Here is a 26,299-nt window from a genome sequence, read left to right on the forward strand (position 1 = left end):
AAGGTATACGCACGTCACAGATAAATCACACATAATGCCATGTATGAAAATGTTCACACTAAACACGTCACACTAAAACATTTGAACGTGGCATTTCACGTTTGAAATAAACACGAACGTGTGAAACATATCTGTATCTTAGACACATCACATTGTATATATTATATATGTGATGTCACATGATGACTCGAGCTCACGTGCACTCTTTCATGGCATAAACATACATACATATTGTTTCACGTGATCACGTATTATTCACACGTACACGTGTAACGTATGCGATTTTTCTATAAGAGAGCGACTACGTTACGTTTTTTTTACCTTCCTGGCTGAAATACAGGCCACGTCTCATGTTTATCCGCCTTGTTCAGCTGAAACAGGACAAATGGTTACGTTATATTGTCACGTTTATTTAAATAATAGAGACAATTAGCGAGGTCGTGATAGTCGCACCATATGATTTTACATTCCCAGTGTACAATACAATAAATAGCAAACCTTCCTTAGCAACCTCAAAGCAATTAAGTCATTGGATGCTTGTTGAGAAGTGTTGTGGCAACCGTATGAAATGAATTTAAAGAACTCAGACACTCCAGTCTTCCTTAATCCGATTCAGCTGACTACATTGTAATGTTGAGGTGTGTGTTTTTTTTTGTAAACAAAAATATGTAGGGAATAAAACTTTCACCTCCATCCTCACTCTGGGTTCACGTCCACTGTACCATGAAATGTAACATTTAATACAATATATTTTTTCAGAATGTTGACAGGTGTGTGTGTGTGTGTGTGTGTGTGTGAGAGAGAGAGAGTTATTACAGTCATTAAATAAGGAATGAAACAGGAATTGTTGTTAGAAACGTTGAAACTTTTTAAAAGTTTCTCCTGATCTCGATCTCTTTCCCACTGTGTGTGTTTGTGTGTGTGTGTGAGTGTATGTGTGTGTCTGTTAGTGTGTGTGTCTGTGAGTGTGTGTGTCTGTGAGTGTGTGTGTCTGTGTGTATGTGTGTGTGTGTCTGTGTGCATGTCTGTGTGTGTGTGAGTGTGTGTTTGTGTGTGCGAGTGTGTGAGTGTGTGTCTGTGTGCGTGTGTGTGTGTGTGTGTGTGTCTGTGCGTGTGTGTGTGTTTGTGTGTGTGTATGTGTGAGTGTTTGTGTGTGTCTGTGTGAGTGTGTGTGTCTGTGTGTGAGTTTGTGTGTATGTGTGAGTGTACGTGTTTGTGAGTGTGTGTGTTTGTGTGTGCGTATGTGTGTGTGTCTGTGCGAGTGTGTGTGTCTGTGTGTGAGTTTGTGTATGTGTGTGTGTGTGAGAGCGAGAGAGAGAGCTTCTATTTGGGGAATTACGGTCATTACCTGCGTGACGTCATCCATGTAGCCGCAGCATAGCGACCGAGCTTGTTCGGGTACAGAAGAAGAACCGCAACCGTTTCAAAGCCGGAGGGACAAGAATTATAATAAAAACACATAAAAACTCTGGAAAAAATACGCGACTTTTCTGAGGAAGATTCATTTAGCAAACCTGCTGGATATTTTTCAAAGAAACACCGAGCAACCTGGAATATAATTCGCTAGTTAACTGTTTTCGAGCTACACAGCTAACTAAGCTAACTAAGCTAAACATGGAGGGTAGAAACTGAGCCAAAAAAGCCGAAGGTACTTCAGAGGTTTCTTTAGAAACACGAGCTCTAAATGTTGTATTAACGTAAATATGAGATATTTTAATATTTGTCTGTTGTTTAGTCGAGTTCAGTTGTTACCTTTTAACTTGTCTAGTTAGCCTGCTAAGTTCTCACAGATTCACGCGCGCGTATTATGAACGATATTTTACCTGATTTGGTTTTAGTAAGAATAAAAATAATAGTGACGATAAAACCACTGATGCGCGGTTGTAGAAATTTCGCGACATTTTGACTAATAAAATGCAGTGGAGAAGAAATGTTCCTGTGATGCTCCTGGTCGCCTGTGAAAGAAACTAAACTATAAGGAATAATAATAATAGTAATAAGGTCATTAAACAATAAGTAATTAATCATTATTAATAATAATAATAATAAGGCTCAGTGATGGAAGGTCGGGAAAATCTCGGACACGTCGCGATGCTTGCGGTTTTTTAATGGCACTTTGGGCGTTGGATGTGGAGCCCCGACACCCTGAAAACAACCCACATGGTTCTAATCGTTTTAGAAGATCTATTACATGGAGACTAGTTGGTCATGCCGAGGAAGGAGTTACCGTTGCCAGAAGGTTGGGAAGAAGCCCGAGATTTTGACGGGAAGGTCTACTACATTGACCACATCAACCAGACCACCAGCTGGATCGACCCCAGGGACAGGTATGTCATGGTATAAAGGTGTGAACCTCAGGATTCATCACTGTACCACACGCTTCATCATCCGACAGTTCGGTAGTTTATAAACTACTGAATCTGCTTCAGTATGATTTCAATTCAGAACCTTCTGACTCCGTATATGGTGAAACTACTGAATTCTCTCAAATTATATGGCAAGCCTTTCAGTACATGACGCTACTGAATCTGCTTCAGATTACATGGCAAGCCTTTCAGTACATGACGCTACTGAATCTGCTTCAATATGATTTCAATTCAGATACTACTGAACTCTCTCAGATTATATGCTAAGAGTTTCAGTACATGACGCTACTGAATCTGCTTCAGTATGATTTCAATTCAGAACCTTCGGACTCCATATATGGTGAAGCTACTGAATTCTCTCAGATTATATGCCAAGCCTTTCAGTACATGATGCTACTGAATCTGCTTTAATATGATTTCAATTCAGAACCTTCTGATATTCAGTATTTTAAGACACCGCTGAAACGGTTTAATGATACAAGTGAATCTGATTACGATGTAAAAGCCAAGGGTTTGATCTGACTAAACCACTGAATATGATTACGATTACGGTTCCTACATTGACGGTCCTGTATGTAACAATACTACTGAATCTCCTTCACACGGTTCAGTCAAGATTAATATCTTTGACAATTAAACTGAATCTGTTACACTACGATTCTGTTGAATAAGGATGTGGGTCGATATTTGGAGAAACTACTGAATCCGCTAACTATCTGCTGTTAGCGGATTCAGTAGTTTCTCCAAATATCGACCCACATCCTGCGATGTGACGGAATTTCTGTTCACGAGCAAACGAATTTGATGTTTGACCACACCAGTGATACCCTGATGATCGACGGACGAAGATGACGGACGTGTAGAAGACATATTTGAAACCCATCAGCGTACGAGTAAATAACCTCGCGATCCTGTTAACTTATCTCCGATTGATGCTTCCATTTCTTTAAAACTCCTTTCAAGCAGAACAATATCTGAAAACTCGGAATTACTATTTTAATAAAAATGATCCTGATATTTTGAAGTATTGTGTATAATTTATCGCGATATCTGTGTTATATCGTCACGTCCCTCAGACTTAGCGTACCGTACACTGTAAAAGAGAAGTTGTAGCTTAGTGGGTAAGGTGTTATAGTTGGCTAACGATCGGAAGGTTGTGAGTTTGAATCCCAGGTTCGCCAAGCTACCACTGCTGGGCCCCTGAGCAAGGCCCTTAAACCTCAATTGCTCAGTTGCATTAAAAAATGAGACGAACATAAGTCACTCTGGATAAAGGCGTCTGCCGAACGCCGTAAATCTAACGTAAACTGTGCGGTCTGAATTTCTCCAACAGTTTTTTTTTTTTTGTTATTTTATAAGTGAATTCATTAATATTTCTCTGCTACAAAGAATGTTTCTTGACCTGACATTTAGGCTAAACAATAACCATTCTGTGGCTTTTTTCCGGTCCTATTTGGACTTTGTCCTAAAATCTTTGCAGGAATGTGTAAGATTATTAGAGAACGTTCAAGCTTCACTGACTCGCGCATGTTAATGTAGCTTTCCGAACATTTCACAAACCGTGCCTCGATTCTATTGTTTTATTATTTTCCCCTTCGACTTTTTTGTGTAGCAGTCGTCGCCGCCGTGCGGATTTTTTCCCTCCCGGATCGCTCCGAGTCGAGCGATGGAACACGATAGCGGTCCTACCACATATTTTCTCCCTTTGTGTGCAGTGCAACAGGTTTGGCCATAGCTGGGAAACCAAGACGGCGAAAAAATTTGTAAACAAGCACCTAGGACACATTCCTGAAAGTACTGCATGCAGCATTGCACTCAGAGGCGTGCAAAAGGGGGAAAAAAGAACCGGGTTCTTCCAAAAAAAACATCCCTTTCACGGCGTGCCAGAGTGCACGGCAAGGTCAGAGTTCACACAGCTTCGCAAGGCGATAAAAAAAAAAACAACAGGAATTTGTAGATCGCAGCTTAGAATACAGGTCGAGTTCAGGGCCGTCGGAATAAACAGGGGAATAAACGGAACTCAGGTCGGTTCTGAGGTCCGATTTAGGGAGCGGACAGAAAGTACGTAGGCAAGAGGTGTTTTTTTTATTTTTATTTATTTATTTTTTAAATGGAAAAATGTTTACCTATAAACAGATGTGACTTTTTTTAGATACTTATTAAATTGACACTATATTTATTATTAATAGCAATTCATTTTTTTTATTGACACAGTTTATTTACTATATAAATAATTTTAACAGAGATATTATTATTTAAATTTTTTTTCTGATATTGTTATTATTTCTATTATTTCTGTTATTATTTCTCTACATTTAACTGTTTCAGAAAAAAACCCAACATTGAAAGCTTAGTATTTTTTAAAAGAACTTATTTCCATGTTACAGAGCGCAATTCGCTTCTCATTAATTTTAAGCGCTGTTGTTTCTATAGCAACAGCTCACGCACAGGGACGTTTAAACGAAGGCTAATGTTAGTGTTAAAAACTCGGTGTCGTTTAACAAAGTAAAGCTCGCGATTGTTGATTTGGTGACTTTTTTTGTGAAGATATTTATTTAACATTTTACAGAAGTTTATCAGCGCACGAAAGTCGGGCCCGTATCGCACCATCCGATCTCCTCGCTAAGCGCTCGAGAAAATCTGATCTCCTTCGTCACGGTAACAATTTGTTTCGTTTGAAACAAATCCGACGAATTCTCCTTCTGATTAAACTTTAGAAAGTCCACGAAGGCAGAGCCGTTAATCGGTGGCTTAACAAAATCGAGCAACGGTTATTTATTACTGTTCTGCATCAAAACCTAGGAAGTAAATTAGAAAGCTATTTTTTTTTAGATCACATTCAGTCTTCTTCATTTCCTTAATTAACCAGCAGCAAGGTTCTGGTCGAGATGTTTACATAAAACCTAATCACAACTTTATTTATTTTTTTAAGATGAATCAGGATATTCTCAGCTCCATTACATGATAATGAGGTCCCATTTGACGGCGTTCTCTCCTGCGTTTGGGGAAACACACACACACACACACACACACACACCATGGAGGCTGACTCTGTAGATTTATCAGACAGCGAGCACCACTGTGATTATCCCAATTTTGCACCGTGCCGAGGAGAAAGATTAAAGATCTGCGGAAAATTCGTCCTGCGGTATCCGAAATCCTGCGGGATCTGGAATCCGTGCGGCGGAAGTGTGAAGAAGAGCCGATGCAGCAAAAAATGAAAGAAAAAAAAAGATTAGGGTGAATTCTGGCATCAGGCGTATCGACGAGTACTTCTAGACGTGACGTTGTTGTTGCTATGGCAACCGCTTATCGAACAGATGCTTCACGTAACCTAAATCTAGCAGTAAACAGACTTACAACTAAAAGAAAACATTTTTTTGTTAGTTTGTGTAACATTCTAAGGGAGGAGTCTCCAGTGTCAGGGCTTTTTAACACTTTACACTTTCCAGGTTTCTTTTTAGCTGATCGTGTTTTTTCCTGTGTTCGTGTTTGTCGTCAGATATTGTTGAAACGATCGAGTAACGTTTGAATCACGTCGAATGCATTAATTGTAGCGCTATGAATGTCGTTTACTTATTTAAATACGTGCTCCGTGCGTCTAGTTAGGTAAAGTTGGGACACCTATTAAAAAGAATATAGTTTGGACCGTGTGTGTGTGTCTGTGTGTGTGTCTGTGTGTGTGTCTGTGTGTGTGTCTGTGTGTGTGTCTGTGTGTCTGTGTGTGTCTGTGTGTGTCTGTGTGTGTCTGTGTGTGTCTGTGTGTGTCTGTGTGTGTCTGTGTGTGTGTCTGTGTGTGTGTCTGTGTGTGTGTGTCTGTTTGTGTGTGTGTGTCTGTGTGTCTGTGTGAGAGTGTGTCTGTGTGTGTGTGTGTCTGTGTGTGTGTGTGTCTGTGTGTGTGTCTGTCTGTGTGTGTGTGTCTGTGTGTGTGTGTCTGTGTGTGTGTGTCTGTGTGTGTGTCTGTGTGTCTGTGTGTGTGTCTGTGTGTGTGTCTGTGTGTGTGTGTCTGTTTGTGTCTGTGTGTGTGTGTGTGTGTGAGAGTGATTGCTGTTCAGCTGATGTTAGCTCAGCTGCAGTAACTTTCCTGTTTGTCCTGAAGCTGGTTGTAAACATGGCTCATGCTACTGATATAAATCCTCACAATAATGTCAAATGGGATTCCCTAGATTCAGATCTGCTTAACGAAAACTTCCCTGAACTCCTTACGTTCCTGAAACCATTGAAAGCTGACTTTTTAGCACTAGGGAGCACGCAGGAAGTAGCCGTTAAACAACGGTAAAATTTGGTCATAAAGCACCCGAAGCGGTCGGCAGCAGTCCACAGAAAGACGGGTCGAGTCCTCGAGATTTACAGGACCTACCGTTCCGTAAAGTGCACGGTTGATTTACGCGAAGCGCAGAACGAAAACGGGACAAATTCCGAGCTTGTTAAGGACTTCCTTTTTTCTAAAGACACACCTGGTTTGTAATGGTTTGTATCTTCCGTTCTCAGCCTTCGCTGTGCCAGTCGGTGTCTGGCTCGGCCTCAAATATGTTCACAGGAAGAATGATAAGATTACAGAAGTCATGCCATAAGGCAACACAGCAGCACTGTACAAAGAAACGAAACAGCTTCCACGAACACGCCTTATTTACTGACAAAGTGTTAATTATCATCATCATTCTCATCTTCTTCCTTTTTTTATGGAGCCCTGTAAACGACCTCTCAGGTAAAGGAACGTTATCTCTGTCCGTGATACGGCCCGGACCTTTCGTCAGAGCCGCACCGGGTCGTACCGCCGGGCCTCGAGCGCAGCACGATGCTCTTTGGAGTCTCATAAAGGTACGGATTTATAGAGCGGTCTGAACGAACGTGTCTGACTCATCGTTAAGCTATGAGCCGTGTTTGCGCTCAGCCGCACGCTTTGTCAGCTCGCATTAGAGCACGTCCGCTGAATGTTTGACTTCCCAGGAGCTCGTCCAGGTTCCTTCGCAGCAGCTCGAGAGGAGATAAGAAGCAGACACGGCGCTTTAAAAAACATCCCAGGGATCGGTTTAAGATCTGCTTCAAATTCTGAACAGATTACAGTCCGTGTTTGTGCTACGTTTGGCACGTGCTAATTACGTAACAATTTAATAACAGTGAATGCGTGTGTTTGCGGTTTGTAGGGGTGTAATATAGAGCTGAAAGGCTTTACTCTCGTCGCTCCTCCTGTATTTAAAGGTCTTAACCAAGCGACAAGGCGATATGATGAAGAAGATCCAGTGCAGCGTGTCGGTAACCATCAGCTGGCCTCAAGTCAGCCTCGCCGCAGACTGATCGGGTTTGGGGGAAAAATAGAATAACGGGATTTTTCAAGCCTTCTTTTTCTCAACACCTCAGAAGCTTTCCTTTCTGTCCAGAGTTAAATTTTGAACAGGGGTCTCTGCGTGGTGGTTCATTATTCATAAGGTGTAAAAGGAGCCAGTTCGGTTTCATGGTCTGGAGAAGTTAAGTCCGTACGGGACGTACCAACTCGTGGCAAATACGGGGGGTGGTGGGGGTGGAGCAGAAGCCATTGTACAAGAAGAATTATACAAACCTTTTCGTTTTTATTCATTTATTTAATTATTCACAAATGCCTTAAGTATGTATTTGAGTCCCACAACTTAGAAGGTTAGCCGAGGTCATCCGTTTCACGTCTAATCCAACCTGACAGCCTTAACAGCGGTTCGTTAATTACAAACATCCAACCTGCTGATCGAAGTTCGGAAACGTTTTGCCCAACAAGCCAAGTAAAGACGTCCAGCTCGTGTTGGGTTTTCCAGCCTGCTTTATTAGCATCGCAGACAGGAACTAGGAATAAAGAGAGCGAGGGCGCGAGCGTCCTCACCGCCGCTGCTCTGCCGTCCCGAGCACCGAGCTTTGGAAGCCCATAGCGTGTTGCCTCAGAAACCTCCAGGCGATGGGTCAGTAGGACCTGTGGAATGCCAGGCCTCGGTTTCCGGCTATTGTGCTCAGCAAGCACCCTAGAGGTGAATAGGCAGACATTCTTCCGCTACCCTTCCCCCCCTTTTCACTTTTTTACTCACCATGTCATATTCACAGAGCGTCTGCTTTTACATCCAGTCCTTTCCCCGGAAGAAAACCTTTTTTAACGCTGGCACGACGCCACCTTCTTGTCCTCATCGCGAAATCAGCCGTCATCCGTCTTTATCCTACGTACTTTACCTTTAAAAACGACTGAGCTGCCAAAAGTTTTTGTTTTCCAGTTAGAAAAAAAAAAAAAAACGTATAGGAAAAAATGCACGGCTCGCAGCATGAAGGTGTAAAAAAATATAAAATTATATGTAGATAGATTTTTTCGCTTAGATGGCTGATAAAAAATAAAGTTGGTCTATTGACGAAATCCAAAAACATAGTATTTTGTTTTCTTTTTAAATAATTGACACAGGTGATGACACGATATTGATGTGTACAGGAGAGTCTGTAAATAAAACTTCCTTACAGAAATAAGTTTTAATTTAGTGCGATTTGTATTTGTATCAGTTCTTTGGATTTGCATAATTTCATACCTAATTTGCATAATGCGATAAATAAAATGACAAACCCAAACAGTCGGTTTGAACGATTTTCCTCACAACTTAAAGCTTCGACTTGTTCGTACATGTGCCCATATTTACACACGTCCTGTCGTTGTAATGTCTACAGCGATATTATCAACAAAAACTAAGCTAGAAGGACGAAGCAGAGATTGTTGCGTGATCGTTGGTGTGTCTGAAGAGTTAGAATATGGTAATTATTAATATGGTCAGCCTACGGATTGTTCTGTAGGTGTGAAAAGACACATGTATTTATTTATATGCGTACGTATATATCGTGTAATGGACGGAGTACACGGCCTCTGGACGGAGTACACGGCCAGTACGGTTGCGGTGCTAATCTGCTAACAAAGCTAATACGATGCATCGCATGAAACGTACATCTAGCAATCAGTTTTCACGCTCGATAACATCTCTTTATCGACAACTTCTCTTTATCTTTAAATATTCTTTCTTTGTCGGCGTCCTGCAGGCACACAAAGCCCCTGACCTTCGCGGATTGTATCGGAGATGAGTTGCCTTTGGGATGGGAGGAAGCGTACGATCCGCAAGTCGGCGCCTATTACGTCGACCATAACACGAGTAAGTTCTACATCGAGACGTCTTCAGAGCTCGTAGCGCCGCGGAGCCGGTTACGTTCTAACGTCCTCTCTGTGTCTCGTTTACAGAGAGCACTCAGCTGGAGGACCCGCGGGTGCAGTGGCAGCGGGAGCAGGAGCTCATGCTACGCGAGTACCTCAACGTAGCCAAGGAAGCGCTGAGCGCCCAGAAGGAGATTTACCAGGTCAAAGAGGAGCGCCTTCGTCTGGCACAGCAACAGTACAAGCAGCTCAACGACGCCTGGAGGGACAAGTCTTCGTCACAGACCAGCTGTAAGACTAGAGTTTAATTTTTCCATCTTTAAGGTGATAATTTAAGAAGTCTGAGGGTCACAAGCGAATAAATAGCATCCTGCCATTAAACACACAGAAAAATCCCCATGAGCAATTTTACTTTTCTAAAACAACACACACACACTTTTTTATCATCAGCCTTAGATTCCGCCGGTCGTCCGACACACAAGTTCCTGCAATTTAATTAGCTATCACGATAGTAACAGTAACGTCTCAGAGCGTTCGTGTTTCATCCGAAACTACAGACCGAACCTTTTTTTAGTCTTTTTTTAGTTTGTTTGAACTTTTCTTAACTAATCTCCCTAATTAACTTTACCGTAATCCATCGACTCGTTACGGCGCTTAAATACGAAGCCACCGCATTCCTGGTTTCCTACGTGTCCCTGGTTATTCTAATCTTATCAGCGGAATGACGTTTGCTTACATTCTTTCAGGCTCGTCTCGTATTTGTTTTTCTGGCTGACGGGGCGTGTAAAGAGCACAAGACTCGTGCGTTAACGTAACGAATCGCTCGTTTGTCAAAGCAGTTAAATCATTTTTGAATACGCCGCTGTTGTGTGTCGTTCCAAGATGCCAGAGAGCTGTTGTAAGACAGGAGAGATAAGACAATGCCTTTGATTAGTGTTATCTCTCATGCAGTAAATTCCAGATCCTCATCAAGCAGTAAATATGACCCTGAGATCCTCAAGGCGGAGATCGTGACCGCTAAGAGTCGGGTGAGGAAATTCTTTCATAACACCTTTTTAAACGACGAATTCTTCGTGCTAACGACGCATGAGAACTGAACAATGTCCTTTTTTTTATATGTATATATGATTGTTTATGTATGAAGAATATATTTTTAAATCAGTTAGAGATAAAATCAAGGCTGCGTTATTTATGCCCCCCCCCCCCCCTCGTTCTTTCTTACCCGTTCCATTTCACGTCACTGCTGCTCTCTTTTGTTCAGGTGAGTAAGCTGAAGAGAGATCTGGCCTGCATGAGGCAGGAGCTGCTTTATAAAGAGCAGGGCTTTGAAACGCTGAAAGAGTAAGTGCAACCTGACCTTCACCTACTTACACACCGCTACACGTTTCACAGAGTTCACTGCTAGGATCTTATCCCTTAAAATATAAGATACATTTACATCATTCGGCAGACGCCCTTATATCCACAGTGACTTACATTATCTCATTTTTTGTACAACTGAGCAATCGAGGGTTAAGGGCCTTGCTCAGGGGCCCAACAGCGGCAGCTCGGTGGACCTGGGATCGAACTCACAACCTTCCGATTAGTAGCCGAACACCTTAACCAATAGGCTACCACATACCCACAAGATCAACATACGAATCCGGAACGATCCCCCCGGAAGCCCCGCCCCCATTCTGACCGTCTCGATGGGAAAATAAAGTAAACGTTTCTCCTTTTTTGTACGCTTTAAAGTTTTCTTACTCTGTGCGAGTCAGACGTAAGCCTGTGGGAATTGTGAGAAATACATTGTAGCAGGTATAATTAGATCTCATCTACGATGACGTTCAGGCGATCGGGTCTAAACCGCGTCCTTCTGCGTACCGGGGTCACATCGCAGCACGACGACTCACGGATTCGTGCCGCAGCGCTGTCGCCGGTCTGCCACATCGCCGTCCTCGCCGGATCTCGCTCCGGGGGAGTCCCGCGTCACACGGAGTAATGAGACAGATGGTGCATCAGTGGCTTCGCAAGAAAACCAGAAGGATCTTTATTTATTTATTTATTTAGAGTTCTTCAGACACTCATTATGCATCAGACCAAATAGAGATTTTGCACAAACGTAGACTCTGGTGTTTGGTGAAAATATTTGTAATAACAAATTAAAAAAAAAAAAGGTCTAGTGTTCAGTTGTACGATCTCATTTGGAAGTATATGGCAAGTTTTAAGGCGAGGTTGCAGTTCAGTTTTGATCGGATATGAAGGAACTGTGTACTCTGTAAACTCCTCAGCGCTCCAGTTTACCATCAACACATCGTGAAGTTCAGAGCTTCTCCTTCAACCCTGTACCTTAACCTTCAGAAGTCAGAAATCTCTCCTTTTGTTTTTTTGGCTCCTCCGATTTTATTTCCTTTCGGTAGCCGAGTCTTGCAGTGGTGCAGCACTTCAAAACAAAAAAAAAAACGCTCTCATGTGACGGGTTTGACGCTCATTGACTCACATTTACTCCCTTGTTCCCATGTCGAAGAATGCAGACAGACCTGTTGCTCAGGCGGCACGCATGACTTGCCGCTGACTCGCTTCGTTTGCTGTCTGTTTGCTGTCTAACCCCCCCCCGCCCCCCCGCCCCCCCAAGTCCACTCCGACCTCCGCCGCAGCTTTTCATAAACATCGAGCTCCTCGTCACAACGTGAACACGTTGTAGTTAAACATTATCGTGGTTTGATTGAGTCAACATTAAGGAGCTCTGCTGCGGAAGTCGTCTGTTTGACTCTTCTCTCGCTTCCCTGCTGGTAAACACCTCATTCTGTTCACACACACGTCTCTAAATGCACCCGACACACTCGCGACACAACCGCCGCATACCACATACATAAACAAGCATCTGTAAGAGACTCCTCTTTACCTGGCAAATATCATTCCTGCATGTTCATGTTCAAAATTCTGCTTTCGGTACAGAATCGATCACAAGTTGGCGAGCGCTTCGTACGGATACAAGCAGCACGAGGCCCAAGCCATCTTGAAGGAGGTCAGGACTATTAAAGATGCCATCAGCTCTGGGGAAAGAGAAAAGCAGGAGCTCATGCAGGTACATTTCTTAACATTTAACCTTCCATCATCAAATAACGTCGAATCACATCACATGAAGAATAATGGCTTGGCTTATCGCGTGCCTTGGTGACCGTCCGGCGACGTCCTGTTTACCTGAGAGAGCTCGGGCTCGTTAAGTAGCTCAGGAATGTCAGGGTGAGGTAATTTCTTTACCATGAGAGGTTATACACAGGGTGAGGCTTTTACGCTCAAGGATGCGCTCACATACTTTTGTGCAGTACCTCATGGAATAGCAGAGTGCTGATGTCACACAGCTGGTAATGTTCGAGTAGATCGATAGCACAGTTCATCATCATACACGATACAATGCGAGACTAAATACAAGAATTAGGTGCAAGACAGACTTTTAAATAAATAACTAAATAAATTTTTTACCTAGCACGAAGCGACCCAAAACGATCCGACGAGATCCAACGAAGCGATCGAGGGAATTTTCTCAGAGGAAGACGGAGAAAGGTTTCAACACGGTCTCCGAATGTCTCTCGTCATTTCAATGCTGTTATTTATATAGAAAGTGTCATTAAAAAATGTATCCGTCCGTTTAAAAATGGACGTTCTCTCATCAGCTCTGGTAGAAGGTTCCAGACGTGTCTCCTGAAATTCGGTATATCGTGTCGTTGTGTTTGTCTTTCTCTCAGAAACTGGCTGTGCTGAAAGATGGCTTCCATTTGGATTACAGCTCTCAGACCGAGCTCTGGGCCAGTAACCCCTCACTGGCCAACTCCAACCTGTCGCTGCCTCGCCTCTATTCCGACGCCGAGTCCCAGACGGACATACCCTCCGAGGTGAGGCGGCGAAGCTAATCAGGGACAGTCACGTTCTTCGTAGGAACAATGAGTTATTTGCTCTTTTCTCTTCTTCCTTTTCTAAATCCAGATGGGTTCGTTCTCCAACAAGCTGGCGGAGAAGGTACGACTGAGCCTGAAATACGAAGAGGCGAAAAGGAGGTACGGTTTGTGTAGTCGTGTCTGTTTTATAAGATTAAAGAGAGACTTTTTGTTTAAATGAGAGACGAGACTGAGGATGGCGTTTGTGGGGAAAAAACAATAGGACTATAATAAAAATCTTTTGGTGGTGTTGGGGGTCAGAATCAGAAAATCTCCTACACCACGTACCTTAACGACCCATCCTAACTCTATATGTCCAAATGTTTGTGCACCCCTGACCATCAAACCCATATAAGGTTCTTCCACATAGTTTGAAGCTCACAGTTGTATAAAATGTCCGTCTAAAGTTTTTCTCCTTTCATCACATGCGTCCGTATCTCTTCGATTTTTAGGATCGCTAACATTAAAGTCCAGATAGCCAAGTTGGACAGCGAGTCGTGGCCCGGTTTGCTGGACCCCGAGCGAGACAGGCTCATTCTCATCAACGAGAAAGAAGAGCTGCTGAAGGAACTGCAATACGTCAAACCCTGCAAGCGTGCTCCCAGCGACGCCGAGAAGATCGAAACGGAAAAAAAGCGTCTGGAGCAGGACCTGCAGGCGGCACGCGACAGCCAGAGCAAAGCTCTCACGGAAAGGTGAGGGACGAAAATACAGAGATGGTAAAATACATCGAGGGTAACGGATTAAATCAATACCGCGGTGGTTGGTATTAAGTAGGACGAGGGTTACGTTACAGCCGGGTTATAGATCCTTAGCTCTTTCGGGCAGGAGAACGGAGCAGCTGTTTGTTATGGAAGACTAAACTCATTTGGGATGCTGCGATGCCTTCTGGGGAAGTAGGGCAACAAACAAGGTCAACTAGCGCAATAACACATCTGCACCGGGAGAAAGATCGTGGTACCTTTTTATGTCAAACGATCTGCTACTTTAATAACGCGAGTGCGCCGAATCAATCTCGCTTCCTGCGAGAGTTCAGACACCTGCGTCTTCAGGTCAGGTTTCCGTCCTGAGAATGCCAATTAGCCCTCTTTGTTCTTTCCCTTCTCTTACTCTCCTCGCTCCTTGCCTTCTATTGTATCTTTCTGTCGCTTTCTCGTCTTTTCCTCGCTCCACCTCCTCCTCCTCCTTGATTATTTGAACAGGCCGCTTGTTCCGTACACTAGATCCTGTATCCTTGTCGAGCTCTCGGCGTCCGCGCTCTTCCTGTAACCCGAGCCGTACAAGGGATGTAGGTTGAACACAATGGCCGCCTTTTTTCTAGGCCTTCTTCTCCGTGGCATTCCACTGTAACTTCAGCCAAACACGAAGGAAGGACAGAATACAAACACACCGGTGGAATGAATGGCTTCTGGTATATTATTGTGGACAGAAATAAAACAAACAAACAAATTAAATCTGTGACTAATCGCAGTGCAAACGCTGTTTTCTTATCCGGTCGTGCCGCAGGTTGACGTTACATTGTAAGAGGAACAAATTGGTGAAGGAGCTGGAGGACGTCGTGAGGCAGGCTTCCTCTCTGCACACCCAGCTGAAGAGGTTTATATCTTTCCATTATTTACAAAAATAATAAGAATGTTCGGACATTTTAACTCTTATTATGAAGATATACGTGTTATAAACGTCTTGTAAATATAAGCAGCATGTTGTTTTTTTCCCTCGTTAGCTGCGAAACATTTTTGTTGCTATGCTTCTTTCTCAGATCATCACTAGTTCATTTTCCTCACATCGCCGTCGGAGTACGAAGCCTGGAGATACCCTGGCGCATGTGGCTAATGAGCCTGCTGTGCTTTAATTAGCTTGTTTTCACACACAAAGTGTTTGAAGTTATGGAAAGCTAAAGGAAGGAAACGAGGAGTCTAAAATAGAACTAACCCTATTCCGCTTTGCTCTGATTTCTGTTTTAGTCTGTCAGCTAGCACGCTGTCCTGTTCGTCGGGCAGCAGCCGAGGGTCTCTGACGTCCAGCCGCGGCTCGTTGGCCGCCTCCAGCCTCGGCTCGCTGTCGTCTCTCAGCTTCACCGATGCTTACTTGGAGCACCAGAACGAGCTGAACGACCCAGATTTACAGGTCAAATTGGACTCTCTGCTCCATGAGGGCACCTCCTCTACGTACAGGCCCTCCAGCTCTATTCCCACCATCCACGAGAACGAGGTGACGGCCGGGCCGGCGGCAAGCGGCTCGGGTCAGGGCGCAGGGCTACGCACTCACGTGCTACGTCTATCCGAAACACCTCGCTCTATGAGCTCGCTGTCTCCACGCTCATCGCTCTCGTCTCTCTCTCCGCCCTGCTCGCCTCTCGTCCCCGACGCCTCGTCGCTGGCCGGAGAGGCTTTTTCGGGTTCGGCTTCCCAGCTCGACCTGGAGCTGCAGTCCCGGCTCAGCGAGCTCAGCCTGCAGGGAGACGCTAAGCAGGATGCCAATAAAGGTACGTTAACGCATCGACAGCGAGTTCTGTGAACTACATCCGTGTCTAAACTTAGATAAACTGATCATACGATGAGAGACTTTGTTCTATACTACTTAACATTCTCCACGATGGACAGAAGTGGGCGGAGCTTCCTGATGGTGTCGGATAATATTAGAGATTTTGTGCACATCGTTCTTGATCCCTCCAGCAGGTCGATTGAGTTACGGATCGTCGGGACTTAATCCGCAGCGCAGTAACTCAACACCGAGCCAGTAAGGCGTCAGGCACAGCACTGATAGTGTCACATTTTATCCCTCTGTGTGTGTGTGTGTGTGTGTGTGTGCGCGCGTGTGTGTGTGTGCGTGATATAGATCTCGATTCCCAAACAAGGGTCCTGGGGTCCGGCTCAAAGAAAGTGGGCGTGACGTCAGCCGTGTCAGACGAATCGGTTGCGGGAGACAGCGGCGTGTATGAGGCTTCAGAGAAAAGGTTTGTCCTCAAAATACAAATACACCGTAATCATCAGTAGGCTATTCAGCTTGAGTTAAAAACTGCTCACTCAAAACATGAAACATGAATATTGTTTAATTTCTAAATCAGAGATGGTTCCTCAACACAGAATTGGGACCGAATACAGTCTGTATTTATCACACGTGTTTATTGGAGCGTGATCATAACGATTCAAAACATTGCATCTGCATGAGTAGGTCATTCTGAGAAGGTCATTAGGCTTGTAACGGTTTCCCCGTCTTTACTAAAGGTGCCAATAGACTTTAAGGGTTATCCTAGTAAAGAGCGACGTTACCAAGGATTTGTATGGATGGATTTTTACTCTAAAGAAAAAAACCTGTGCTTGGTATTCATGAGTCTACTTCCTGTTGACTGACCCGGTTTCTTTTCCTCATGAATAATTTTCATGGACTTTTTTTTTATTTTTTTTTTATGGAAATCAGTTCTCTAAAATAACTCCTTATTAATATTTATTCCTTTAGAAGGGACAGCCTTAGACAGCCGTTTATATTTCTTTAGACATTAGAATGTTTATATTTAAGATCGATTAAAACGATCTTCGCCGTGTTCACGTGAATCGTTCTGTATCCGACACACGTTGTTCTGTCTTGATCCGGAAGCGTTAACTATTAAACTGGCTTTCTGGTTAAATATCATTCAGACTGACTGTACAATGAGTTTGTGGGATTTAAAGTGAATGTCCCCACAGGCCTGGAGTCCCCGCCGAGCAGCTGTTGGGTGATGAAGACGGGGGATTAGTCAGCTGCGCTCAGATCAGACTGGGCCTGAAGTACGAGGCTAAAGAGAATCGCTTTGCCATCTTCGTCATGCAGCTGACCAACTGCAGCACGCTGTCTGTTCCTGCCAGCCACAACATGTACGATTCCTTTCTTTTAATCTTCCTGCAAACAATCAAACCGAAGTGATGTTACACGCTTTTATTTTCGATGTCTTGTGTCTGTGTTATATGACGATAGCTCAGCCACAATGAGGGAACTGGCACCAAAAGCACTTTTTATAAACCACACAGCAGTCTTAATAAATCTTATTCTGTATTAATGCAGTGGTGGTATTCTAGATCTGAGCTTGCTATCTTTAAACAGCGACTGACTCGTTGACTCGTCTCGTTACCAAGCGACTCACTCTAAAGCTACATAACGTCTTAATGAAGCATTTCTCTTATCAAGTCAAGTCACTTTTATTGTCACATCACCACAGCACATGTGTCTTGGTGAGTGAAATTCTTGGAAGTGTACTCCTAGTCAGAACACACTGTGTACTATACTACACATTATACGCAATATGCACATACATACAGTTAGCACTACACATAAACACTATACACAGAATGTACACATTTCTACATTATGTAGACGTATATACGCATAAAAATATGTTAAGGATTATTATTATGGTGGAATTTCCTTTAATAAACTCTTAAATTTAACTGTGAATGCGCAAAACACATACAGATTGTATCACATAACAACAAACAAAATCTTTTGTTAACAACAAGCCAGCTAGTCAACTTTTTTTTGACTAAAAAAAGTGTATGTATAATGTATATCTATCTCTTTCTTGTAAAACAAGCAAGTCTCCATGTTGATTCATCTAAACGAATCATGTCCATGTTGATTCATCTAAACGAATCACGTCCATGTTGATTTATCTAAACGAATCATGTCCACTTTGATTCATCTAAACGAATTATGTCCACGATGATTCATCTAAACGAATCATGTCCATGTTGATTTATCTAAACGAATCACGTCCATGTTGATTCATCTAAACGAATCACGTCCATGTTGATTCATCTAAACGAATCACGTCCATGTTGATTCATCTAAACGAATCATGTCCATGTAGATTCATCTAAACGAATCATGTGCATGTTGATTTATCTAAACGAATCATGTCCATGTTGATTCATCTAAACGAATCACGTCCATGTTGATTTATCTAAACGAATCACGTCCATGTTGATTTATCTAAACGAATCACGTCCATGTTGATTCATCTAAACGAATCACGTCCATGTTGATTCATCTAAACGAATCACGTCCATGTTGATTCATCTAAACGAATCATGTCCATGTAGATTCATCTAAATGAATCATGTGCATGTTGATTTATCTAAACGAATCATGTCCATGTTGATTCATCTAAACGAATCACGTCCATGTTGATTTATCTAAACGAATCACGTCCATGTTGATTTATCTAAACGAATCACGTCCATGTTGATTTATCTAAACGAATCACGTCCATGTTGATTCATCTAAACGAATCATGTCCATGTAGATTCATCTAAACGAATCATGTCCATGTAGATTCATCTAAACGAATCATGTCCATGTTGATTCATCTAAACGAATCATGTCCATGTTGATTCATCTAAACGAATCACGTCCATGTTGATTTATCTAAACGAATCATGTCCATGTTGATTCATCTAAACGAATCACGTCCATGTTGATTTATCTAAACGAATCACGTCCATGTTGATTTATCTAAACGAATCATGTCCATGTTGATTCATCTAAACGTTTCTGTATACGGTATTACTCACTCAAAGAAGTGACCTTTTGTTTACTGTTGATTCTGTGAGCGGCCGTTTCGATACCTCGTTCTTGTTCGCAGGTACGTTCGGCTGGTAGTGCTGCCCTGTCCAGAGGCTACTCGCTGCCTGTTCCGCACACGCAGCTCACAGGCTCACGACACGCTGGAGCTCAACGAGGTGTTCGTTGTTCAGCTTTCGCCCACCGCCTTCAGACAGAAAACCCTCCGCATCGACGTCTGCTCCACTACCAAGTCCAGAACAGAGGAGTGTCTGGTGAGTGTCCTGAAAAGCACAGAGTTTCACTCAATGTGTCCTAAGTCTTGAAATGTGCTGGTGTGAGGTTTGGATGATAAAACGTTATCCAGGACAAGACAAAAAAAAAAAAAAAGCAATTTTGGAATTATATTCAAAATGTGTGAAATTTCTATCTATGTTCTGCACTATTCTAGCAGAGAACAGTTTGTAATTAAAGGAAACCCAGTTCTACTTAATAGTGAGTTTGTGTTTTTTTTTATTAAAGGCTGGAGCTCAAATCAGTTTGGCTGACATGGAGTGTTCGGAGGAGTGGTGTACCAAGTGGTACAACCTCCTCAACTACATGCTCATTGCAGACATGAACAGCAAGAACAAAGAGCTCAAGGTTCCCACACAGTCTGACAAGGTAACACACACACACACACACACACACACACACAAACACACTCATTCATACATTTTTGACTCCATTTCAAACCACTATCTGTCCATGTTGATTCATCTCAACGAATCATTTCCATGTTGATTCATCTAAATGAATCATGTCCGTGTTGATTCATCTAACCCACTCATTCACACATTTTTGACTCCATTTCAAACCACTATCTGTCTCTAATACCCAAAAGTGTAATTATTTTTTTGTCTGTCGCATTTTTTTAGGCAATAGATCCATCCACAGAACTCCAAGCAACCAACATGAAGATGGTAGAGACGGACTGGTGAGCGTGAGCGTTATCATGAGGAAAATGCTGAGAAATTTTTCGGACAGCACGATTGTCGCGTTCAGCTTTATCCAGAAGCTCGAACTCGGAATTAGTTCATCGTGATGTTTTGAAATGTACGTGACTTTTATTGTGGATCGTGTCTTCACAGGCAAATGGAGCCTCTGGAGAGCGACGTGTTCGTGGACGGTGTGGGCAGCGATGTCGAAGGGGAGGAGTTTAACTCCGAAGGCTGTCAGTGGGAAGCAGAGGAGGAGGATGAGGAGAAGGAAGTGACATCATCCAAGCTTCCTACAGCAGCAGCAGCTATCCCCGAAAAGGTAACGTCTTGCAGATCTGACTAATTTCCGCGTAAAGTCTGAAGACGTCCTTTCACGTCCTTTGTGTTTGCTACAGGTGAATAAAGAGACTAGTATGGAGGGCCACCTTCATTCCACCTCCGTGGTTCGACCCAAAGAGCGCCGGCTCGAGCTGAACCAACAGAACCCTTTTGTCAGGGGAAACACTATAATTCGCTCCAAGACGTTTTCTCCTGGTCCACAGAGCCAGTATATCTGCAGGGTAAATGTATACACACACACACTCATATACACACACACACACACATATACACACACACACATTTTCTACTTCCTTTATTTTTGCGCTCACTCTAACTTCTTTCTCCACGTCATTAGATCAACCGCAGTGACAGCGACAGCTCCACTTTGTCCAAGAAGTCTCCTTTCGTCCGGAACGCCTCAGAGAGGCGTAGCGTCCGTATCAAAAAGGTAAATCTCGCTCGTCTTACGCTCGAATTCTAACACGTTCCTCCATTAATTAAACCCCCTTTGCTGCACGTTACCTCCGGCAGAATTCCGACCGCTACACTTGCTGTCTGTCGTTTTAGAGGAAACGAACAAAAAAACATATAAAAATCAGAGAAGGTCAGTTAAATATCTAACGGTGAGGTTTCCAAACTAACCCGAGGTCATCGTTAACGAAGCGTAGGCTCTCCGAGAGGACGTGCCGGTTCCACCCCCTGCACAGCTTCCCAAGAATTCCGTTCAAGTCCACATAGTTCGGAAAGGGTCCGGGAGGCGGAAACTTGATGCCCATTTACCCGTCCTCAGTCATACGGAAAAGCGTTAGCAATGAAAGGCAGTGAGATTTATTTACAGTGCACTCGTCTCATGTTGCTCGGTGTCTTGTGCACAATTATTTTAATATCATTATTTTTTGAGTCTGGTTCCTCTCGAGGTTTCTTCCTCATATCTCACAGAGGTTTTTTCCAGGATGGATCATAACGGATAGACGTTAGAGATTAACAGTAACTTCAATTTTATTCTGTTTCTATACTTCCGTAAAGCTGCTCCGGGACAACGTCCGTCGTTAAAGGTGCCCTACGGACGAACCGAATTGAATCCCGAATCAAAAATCCCTTTAAATTCTTCCTGGAGAAAGTGTTATTAGAGCCGAACGTACTTTATTCAAGTGAGGATTCGCTTCGATGTTGTTATAATAACGAGTCAGTGTGTTGATTTTTTTTGTTTTTTAAAGCTTTCCGGAACGATTCGATTTTCCTTTACTTCCGTTTTGAAACGCTTCAGGTTTTTTCTCTTTATACTTATTATTTGTTATCGTCCTGTGCAGCAGGGTGTCCTGACCTGATGCGTCACGCCGCGAGATGAGATAAGTAGAGAATATACGCAAGAACCCTTTTATCATACAGCGAGATAAACTCTGAACACTTGAACACTCGTGTGAGCTTTCAGACGGGAAGGGAGACGAGACCAAACGCATCCAACCTCCCAGTTATTCTCTGCAGGATCATTTTATTGCACACGGAGCACATCGTGACTCGAACACAGCGTGATGGAAATGCAAACCCCACCCTTTCTCTTTCTCTTTCCTTCTCCAGCCTCCAATGCAGATGCGGGGTTCAGACGGCGTGATGCGGACTCCTCTGGACCTGGAACTGGAGCTGCAGGCGTCTCGGACACGCCACAGCCGCCTGAACGAGGAGCTGCGAGTGCTGCGGCAGCTGAAGGAGCAGATGGAGAGCGCGAGGCAGCAGGGCCAGCGTAGCCTTCCCACATGGGTGCAAGAGGACGAACGCTTTCGACTGCTGCTCACGCAGGCCGAGAAACAGGTCTCTCACAGCTCCGTGTCTTTAGCACGGCGTCCTAAACTAGTCACGTGCTCTACCAACGAGGGGACGTTCAGAAATGATTAAACAGTACATCATATAACGTCGACGATCTTCGTTCGTATTACTTTCTATTTAAAGCCGTACTCGAGCGCTCCAGTTTTCCCCACTGACGATCTGAAGTTATGGTTAGTAATAAAACAGGATTGTGTAGTCAGCGTCCTAACGGGATTAGTAATAAAGCAAAGCAATTCCTCACAATTTTAATAAAGCCACTGTTAAAAGCAGCACTTATTGCAGCACCGGGTTAATTAAGCTTTGGGTAACGACGCAAAAAATTCGTAACGGATTTGAGACGAGGACACAAAACAGAACCGTCAACATTATAGAAGAACGACAATTAAAACTTTATGAAATAATCCTAATCCAGGATTTCACAGCTGTTCAGGGTTGCCAGGTATTAGCTCTATTCCACCATGATCATATCTTTAAACAACCAAAAAAAAAAAGAATGAAAGTAGATTAAAAAGAATTTGTGTTCATCTCTTATCAGTCTTTGTGCCTCAGTCCAAATGTACTAGTAGCTCAGCATGATTAGTGTGCTGGTACGGTAGTGCGGTTATATGCTAGGTTTTTCCCAAGGAGGCAGTGTGGGCTTACGTAAAATTAAGAACAGCTCACTAAGCATCATGCACGATATAGTTCGAAAACACGAACAAAAAAGCAAACGAATAAATTACACACCGCTTTCCATCCAGCGAAAGTCTAACCTCGTGCCACCGTGTTTACCGTAGACTCAGGAGGAACAGCTGCAGGAACAGAGAGTGGAGAAGATGATGCGAGCGGCAGCTAAGGAGGTGCACAAGATCCGAGGGCAGAGTCGCAAAGAAGGTCCCGAAGTCCAGTCCTTCAGGTGACGCTTAGTCTTGCTTCTGTATTGTGTTTGAACGGCATGTAAACTCAGCCGGAACGTAAATGGTGCTCCTGATCATTCAGTGGTGCGGTTCTCCACTCAGCCAATCGTGTTGCAGCAGCAAGCAGCAGCGCGATGCACTCACAGGATCAGACATTTTTAGTGATGCCTAGAAGAAGCCTAAAAGCCTTTATTATCACCACATATACATTACAGCACAGTGGAATTCATTTCTTTACAAACCCCCAACTGAGGAGGTTAGGTTCAGAGTGCAGGGGTAGCTATGATACAGTGTCCCTGGAGCAGGGAGGGTTGAGGGCCTTGCTCAAGGGCCCGGCAGTGGCAGCTTGGCTGTGCTGGGGCTTTAACCCTGATCGTCCAATCAACAACCCAGAGCCTTAACCAGTTGAGCCGCCACTGCCCCTTCCATTGTTTACGAAATTTCTTTGGATTTTCAAACACGACATGCTGCAGTGGTGCGTAAAACAATAAACAGCAGTCCTGGAGGCAGAAACGGTTCAGCCTTTGAACAGGGGTCTGAGGAGAGTGTTGTAACAGCTCTTTACAACTGTGGTGAGCAGAAAAGTAGGTCAAAGATGTCTGAAGGACAAGAGCAGAACACATCATGGTCCAGGAACAGGGGCATTGTTGATCTTCACATGATTGGCTGATTGGGAAATGCACGAATGATCTCAGTCCACATCACTCACTCACTCACTCTCTCTCTCTCTCTCTCTCTCTCTCTTTCTCTCTCTCTCTGCAGAGAAAAGATGGCTTTTTTCACGCGAGTAAAGATAAACGTTCCTGACCTACCAGCCGACGACGTATAGACAACAAGCCTGAGTCTTAACTGCTTTTTCACTGAAGAAGAACCTGACCTCTGGTGGATTTATGAAGAACGGAGAAAGATTATCGCAGAAAATTACATGTATTTTCAGTAGGAAAATGTCCATTTTTAAAAAAAAAAAAAAAACAAAAACACTGGGTTTTAGCTCTCAGTTGAAAATCTGTAGATTCTGTCTCCTTTTTTTTTTTTTTTTTTTTTTTAATTGTACCAACAACCACATTTTTTCTCTCTGTAGCAATATTTTTTCTCTTACTACTAATAATTGTATATTGTTATCTTACTAGTTTTTTTAGTTGTTTTTTTTTAATTTTTATTTCGATAGTCGATCATTCCAAAACACTGTCGTGTTGTTTTTAAATAACACAAGTAGAGGGGGGGGAGGAGAAGAGTCGGTTTTCTGTGATTCTGTTATCTGAATGCAGATCCTTACGGTACTTTTACGATCGATAGCACAAGGTTTTGGAAATCGCTGTTTAGATGTATGTTGGTATGGGTACGTTAACTAAACGCGAGCAAAGACGTAAACGCGTACGTCGGCGGCGTCTCGCTACGAGCAGGGACGTGTTCGATCGTGCGCTTTCGACAAATTAGGACTGGCGCTTTTTTTTATATATAAAAGTTTAACACTATTTACAAGAGAAAAATTAGCTAAATCTAGCATCGAACATACACACTAACGGTAGCCAACATCGGTTTTAATGTTTAGCTATAGCTGAGTGCTAAATAGCTCTAACTCATGATCATCGTCACTACTTGCTGGTTCTGAGCGTTTTTTTTTTTTTTTGTTTGTTTGTTGTTTTTTTTAAGAAGTACAAACCGTATTTTGTTCACAAGGCACATCACACGGCGCAGCGTCCATCATGCCAGCAATTATATTTAAACTGCACTTAGTCATCCCACAGCCTCTCAGGTAGAATTTGGCTAGTTAATGCACTTTAATAGCTCATAATCGGAGAGTGAGGAAAGCAATCACGGCACGTCGTAGCTATCGAGCACAAACAAATAAAAGAAGTAAAAGAAGGAAGCCTGATGCACGCTCTCTATGACCTTGAAATGAATCGTGGGAGAGTTTGTCCTTAACCATGATTTTCTGTAACGGAAAACATTTTGTTTGTTTGTTTTTTGGACTCCCAGGAATTTTTGAAAATTTTTTTTTTTTTGTTGTTTTGAAGGCCAGATTGCTTCTAAGACACTCTTTTCACAGTGCACCCTTAAATTCTTAAAGTTTGAAGTTTTCTGACACCTGACACTAACTATTGAAGACCAAGATGCCGGTTTCGAGTCCTTCGATCATCTGCGGTACCGCAAGCCGTCGTACTCGTACCCGTCCGGTCCTCCCCTTTCCTCAAGTCCCTGTAAAACGGATCGCAGCATTAGAAGAGTTTATGACGCCTTTGCTGCGTTCGACTTTTCGTGTGAGAATGAAAAGTGTGAAATTAGAATTTGGAAAAATTCAGTGTTTTCAACGCGAGTTACAAAGAGCAAATTAAAAACATGAACCCTGTCTCTCTGAACTCGGGTAGAAGTTACAAGACGAGGTGCGTTTGGTGTTTCCTCGTCCACGGGTCTGAGATTCAGTCGAAGGCAGCGTCTGAAAATTTAGGACGAAATCACTGTAGAACGAAAGCGTCTTCATTTAGTCGTAACCACTAAAGCACGTCGAACGCACACCGCTGCTCCGTCTGATACGCCTTAAACGACGGGGTCAGGACCCAACGAATCGGCAGAACCGGAGAAACTGTAAAACCGCAGTTTAAATTTAGCCTTGAACAACGTGCCTTGATCCCAACAATCTCTCTGCGTTCTTCCATTGCTTTGCTTTGCACTTCAAGCTCAACAACAAAGCAACCCCGATCGTCTCGTCAGCACCTTTCTGTCCCTAATAACCGCAACCTCTGCACATTCCGCACGTCTCGCCCCCGAGAACAATCCGATTTCTAAAAGCTTTATCTATAACCAAATCTCTCGCCTTGGCGTCGTCGTCTCCGTTAACCCGCCACGCTCCTTTCCGCATCCTGTTCTATTGAAATCTTTCCCACGATTAGATCGAGTTCTAGCGCACTGAGGCTCGGCAGCTCGGGATCGCCGCGGTACAAAAAAATATGCCGGAATAAAAAGCCGGAGGCTGTTTATTTTCTTTGTTTAAGTTGAAGACTGGAATCTGAATGTATGAAAAGCAAACCTTTTCCTTTAGACACCCTGCATTGTATGTAGCTGAATGTGAATTGTTACATGGGAACACTAAGATAGTTCTATTATCTATTCTACTGAACTGGAACTTAGCTCTGGAAGAACGCCACGCTACGCAGGACGTAATCAAGACACGGGATGAGATTCACCACGCGCTTATGGAACATTCTGATTGCTGTAATCATCCAAATCATTTAGGAAAGAAAAGAAAAGAAATCACAGTCAGCCACTGATGCTGGAAGTCACAAATGATTTGTTATGGATGTATAATAGGATTCCTGTG

General features: G+C 43.3%; 1 protein-coding gene across 1 annotated transcript in view; it reads left to right on the forward strand.

Moving 5' to 3' along the window:
- Positions 1-1,351: 1,351 nt before the first annotated feature.
- wwc1 (WW and C2 domain containing 1) overlaps positions 1,352-26,299 on the forward strand; it is a 25,314-nt gene continuing 366 nt past the window's right edge. The window contains exons 1-22 of the mRNA XM_060890548.1: positions 1,352-2,327; positions 9,399-9,508; positions 9,595-9,798; positions 10,459-10,535; positions 10,769-10,848; positions 12,445-12,574; positions 13,236-13,382; positions 13,474-13,544; positions 13,877-14,119; positions 14,931-15,020; positions 15,389-15,909; positions 16,263-16,380; positions 17,111-17,278; positions 19,042-19,234; positions 19,482-19,622; positions 19,877-19,935; positions 20,090-20,258; positions 20,335-20,499; positions 20,616-20,708; positions 21,839-22,069; positions 22,861-22,979; positions 23,743-26,299. The exon at positions 23,743-26,299 is cut by the window's right edge and continues 366 nt beyond it. Coding sequence (XP_060746531.1) covers positions 2,209-2,327; positions 9,399-9,508; positions 9,595-9,798; positions 10,459-10,535; positions 10,769-10,848; positions 12,445-12,574; positions 13,236-13,382; positions 13,474-13,544; positions 13,877-14,119; positions 14,931-15,020; positions 15,389-15,909; positions 16,263-16,380; positions 17,111-17,278; positions 19,042-19,234; positions 19,482-19,622; positions 19,877-19,935; positions 20,090-20,258; positions 20,335-20,499; positions 20,616-20,708; positions 21,839-22,069; positions 22,861-22,979; positions 23,743-23,809 — 3,315 coding nt within the window. The 5' untranslated portion in view covers positions 1,352-2,208 and the 3' untranslated portion in view covers positions 23,810-26,299. The remainder of the gene's footprint in view (positions 2,328-9,398; positions 9,509-9,594; positions 9,799-10,458; positions 10,536-10,768; positions 10,849-12,444; positions 12,575-13,235; positions 13,383-13,473; positions 13,545-13,876; positions 14,120-14,930; positions 15,021-15,388; positions 15,910-16,262; positions 16,381-17,110; positions 17,279-19,041; positions 19,235-19,481; positions 19,623-19,876; positions 19,936-20,089; positions 20,259-20,334; positions 20,500-20,615; positions 20,709-21,838; positions 22,070-22,860; positions 22,980-23,742) is intronic.

The sequence above is a fragment of the Tachysurus vachellii genome, chromosome 17 (genome assembly GCF_030014155.1).
Source record: "Tachysurus vachellii isolate PV-2020 chromosome 17, HZAU_Pvac_v1, whole genome shotgun sequence".
NCBI classification, from domain to species: Eukaryota; Metazoa; Chordata; class Actinopteri; order Siluriformes; family Bagridae; genus Tachysurus; species Tachysurus vachellii.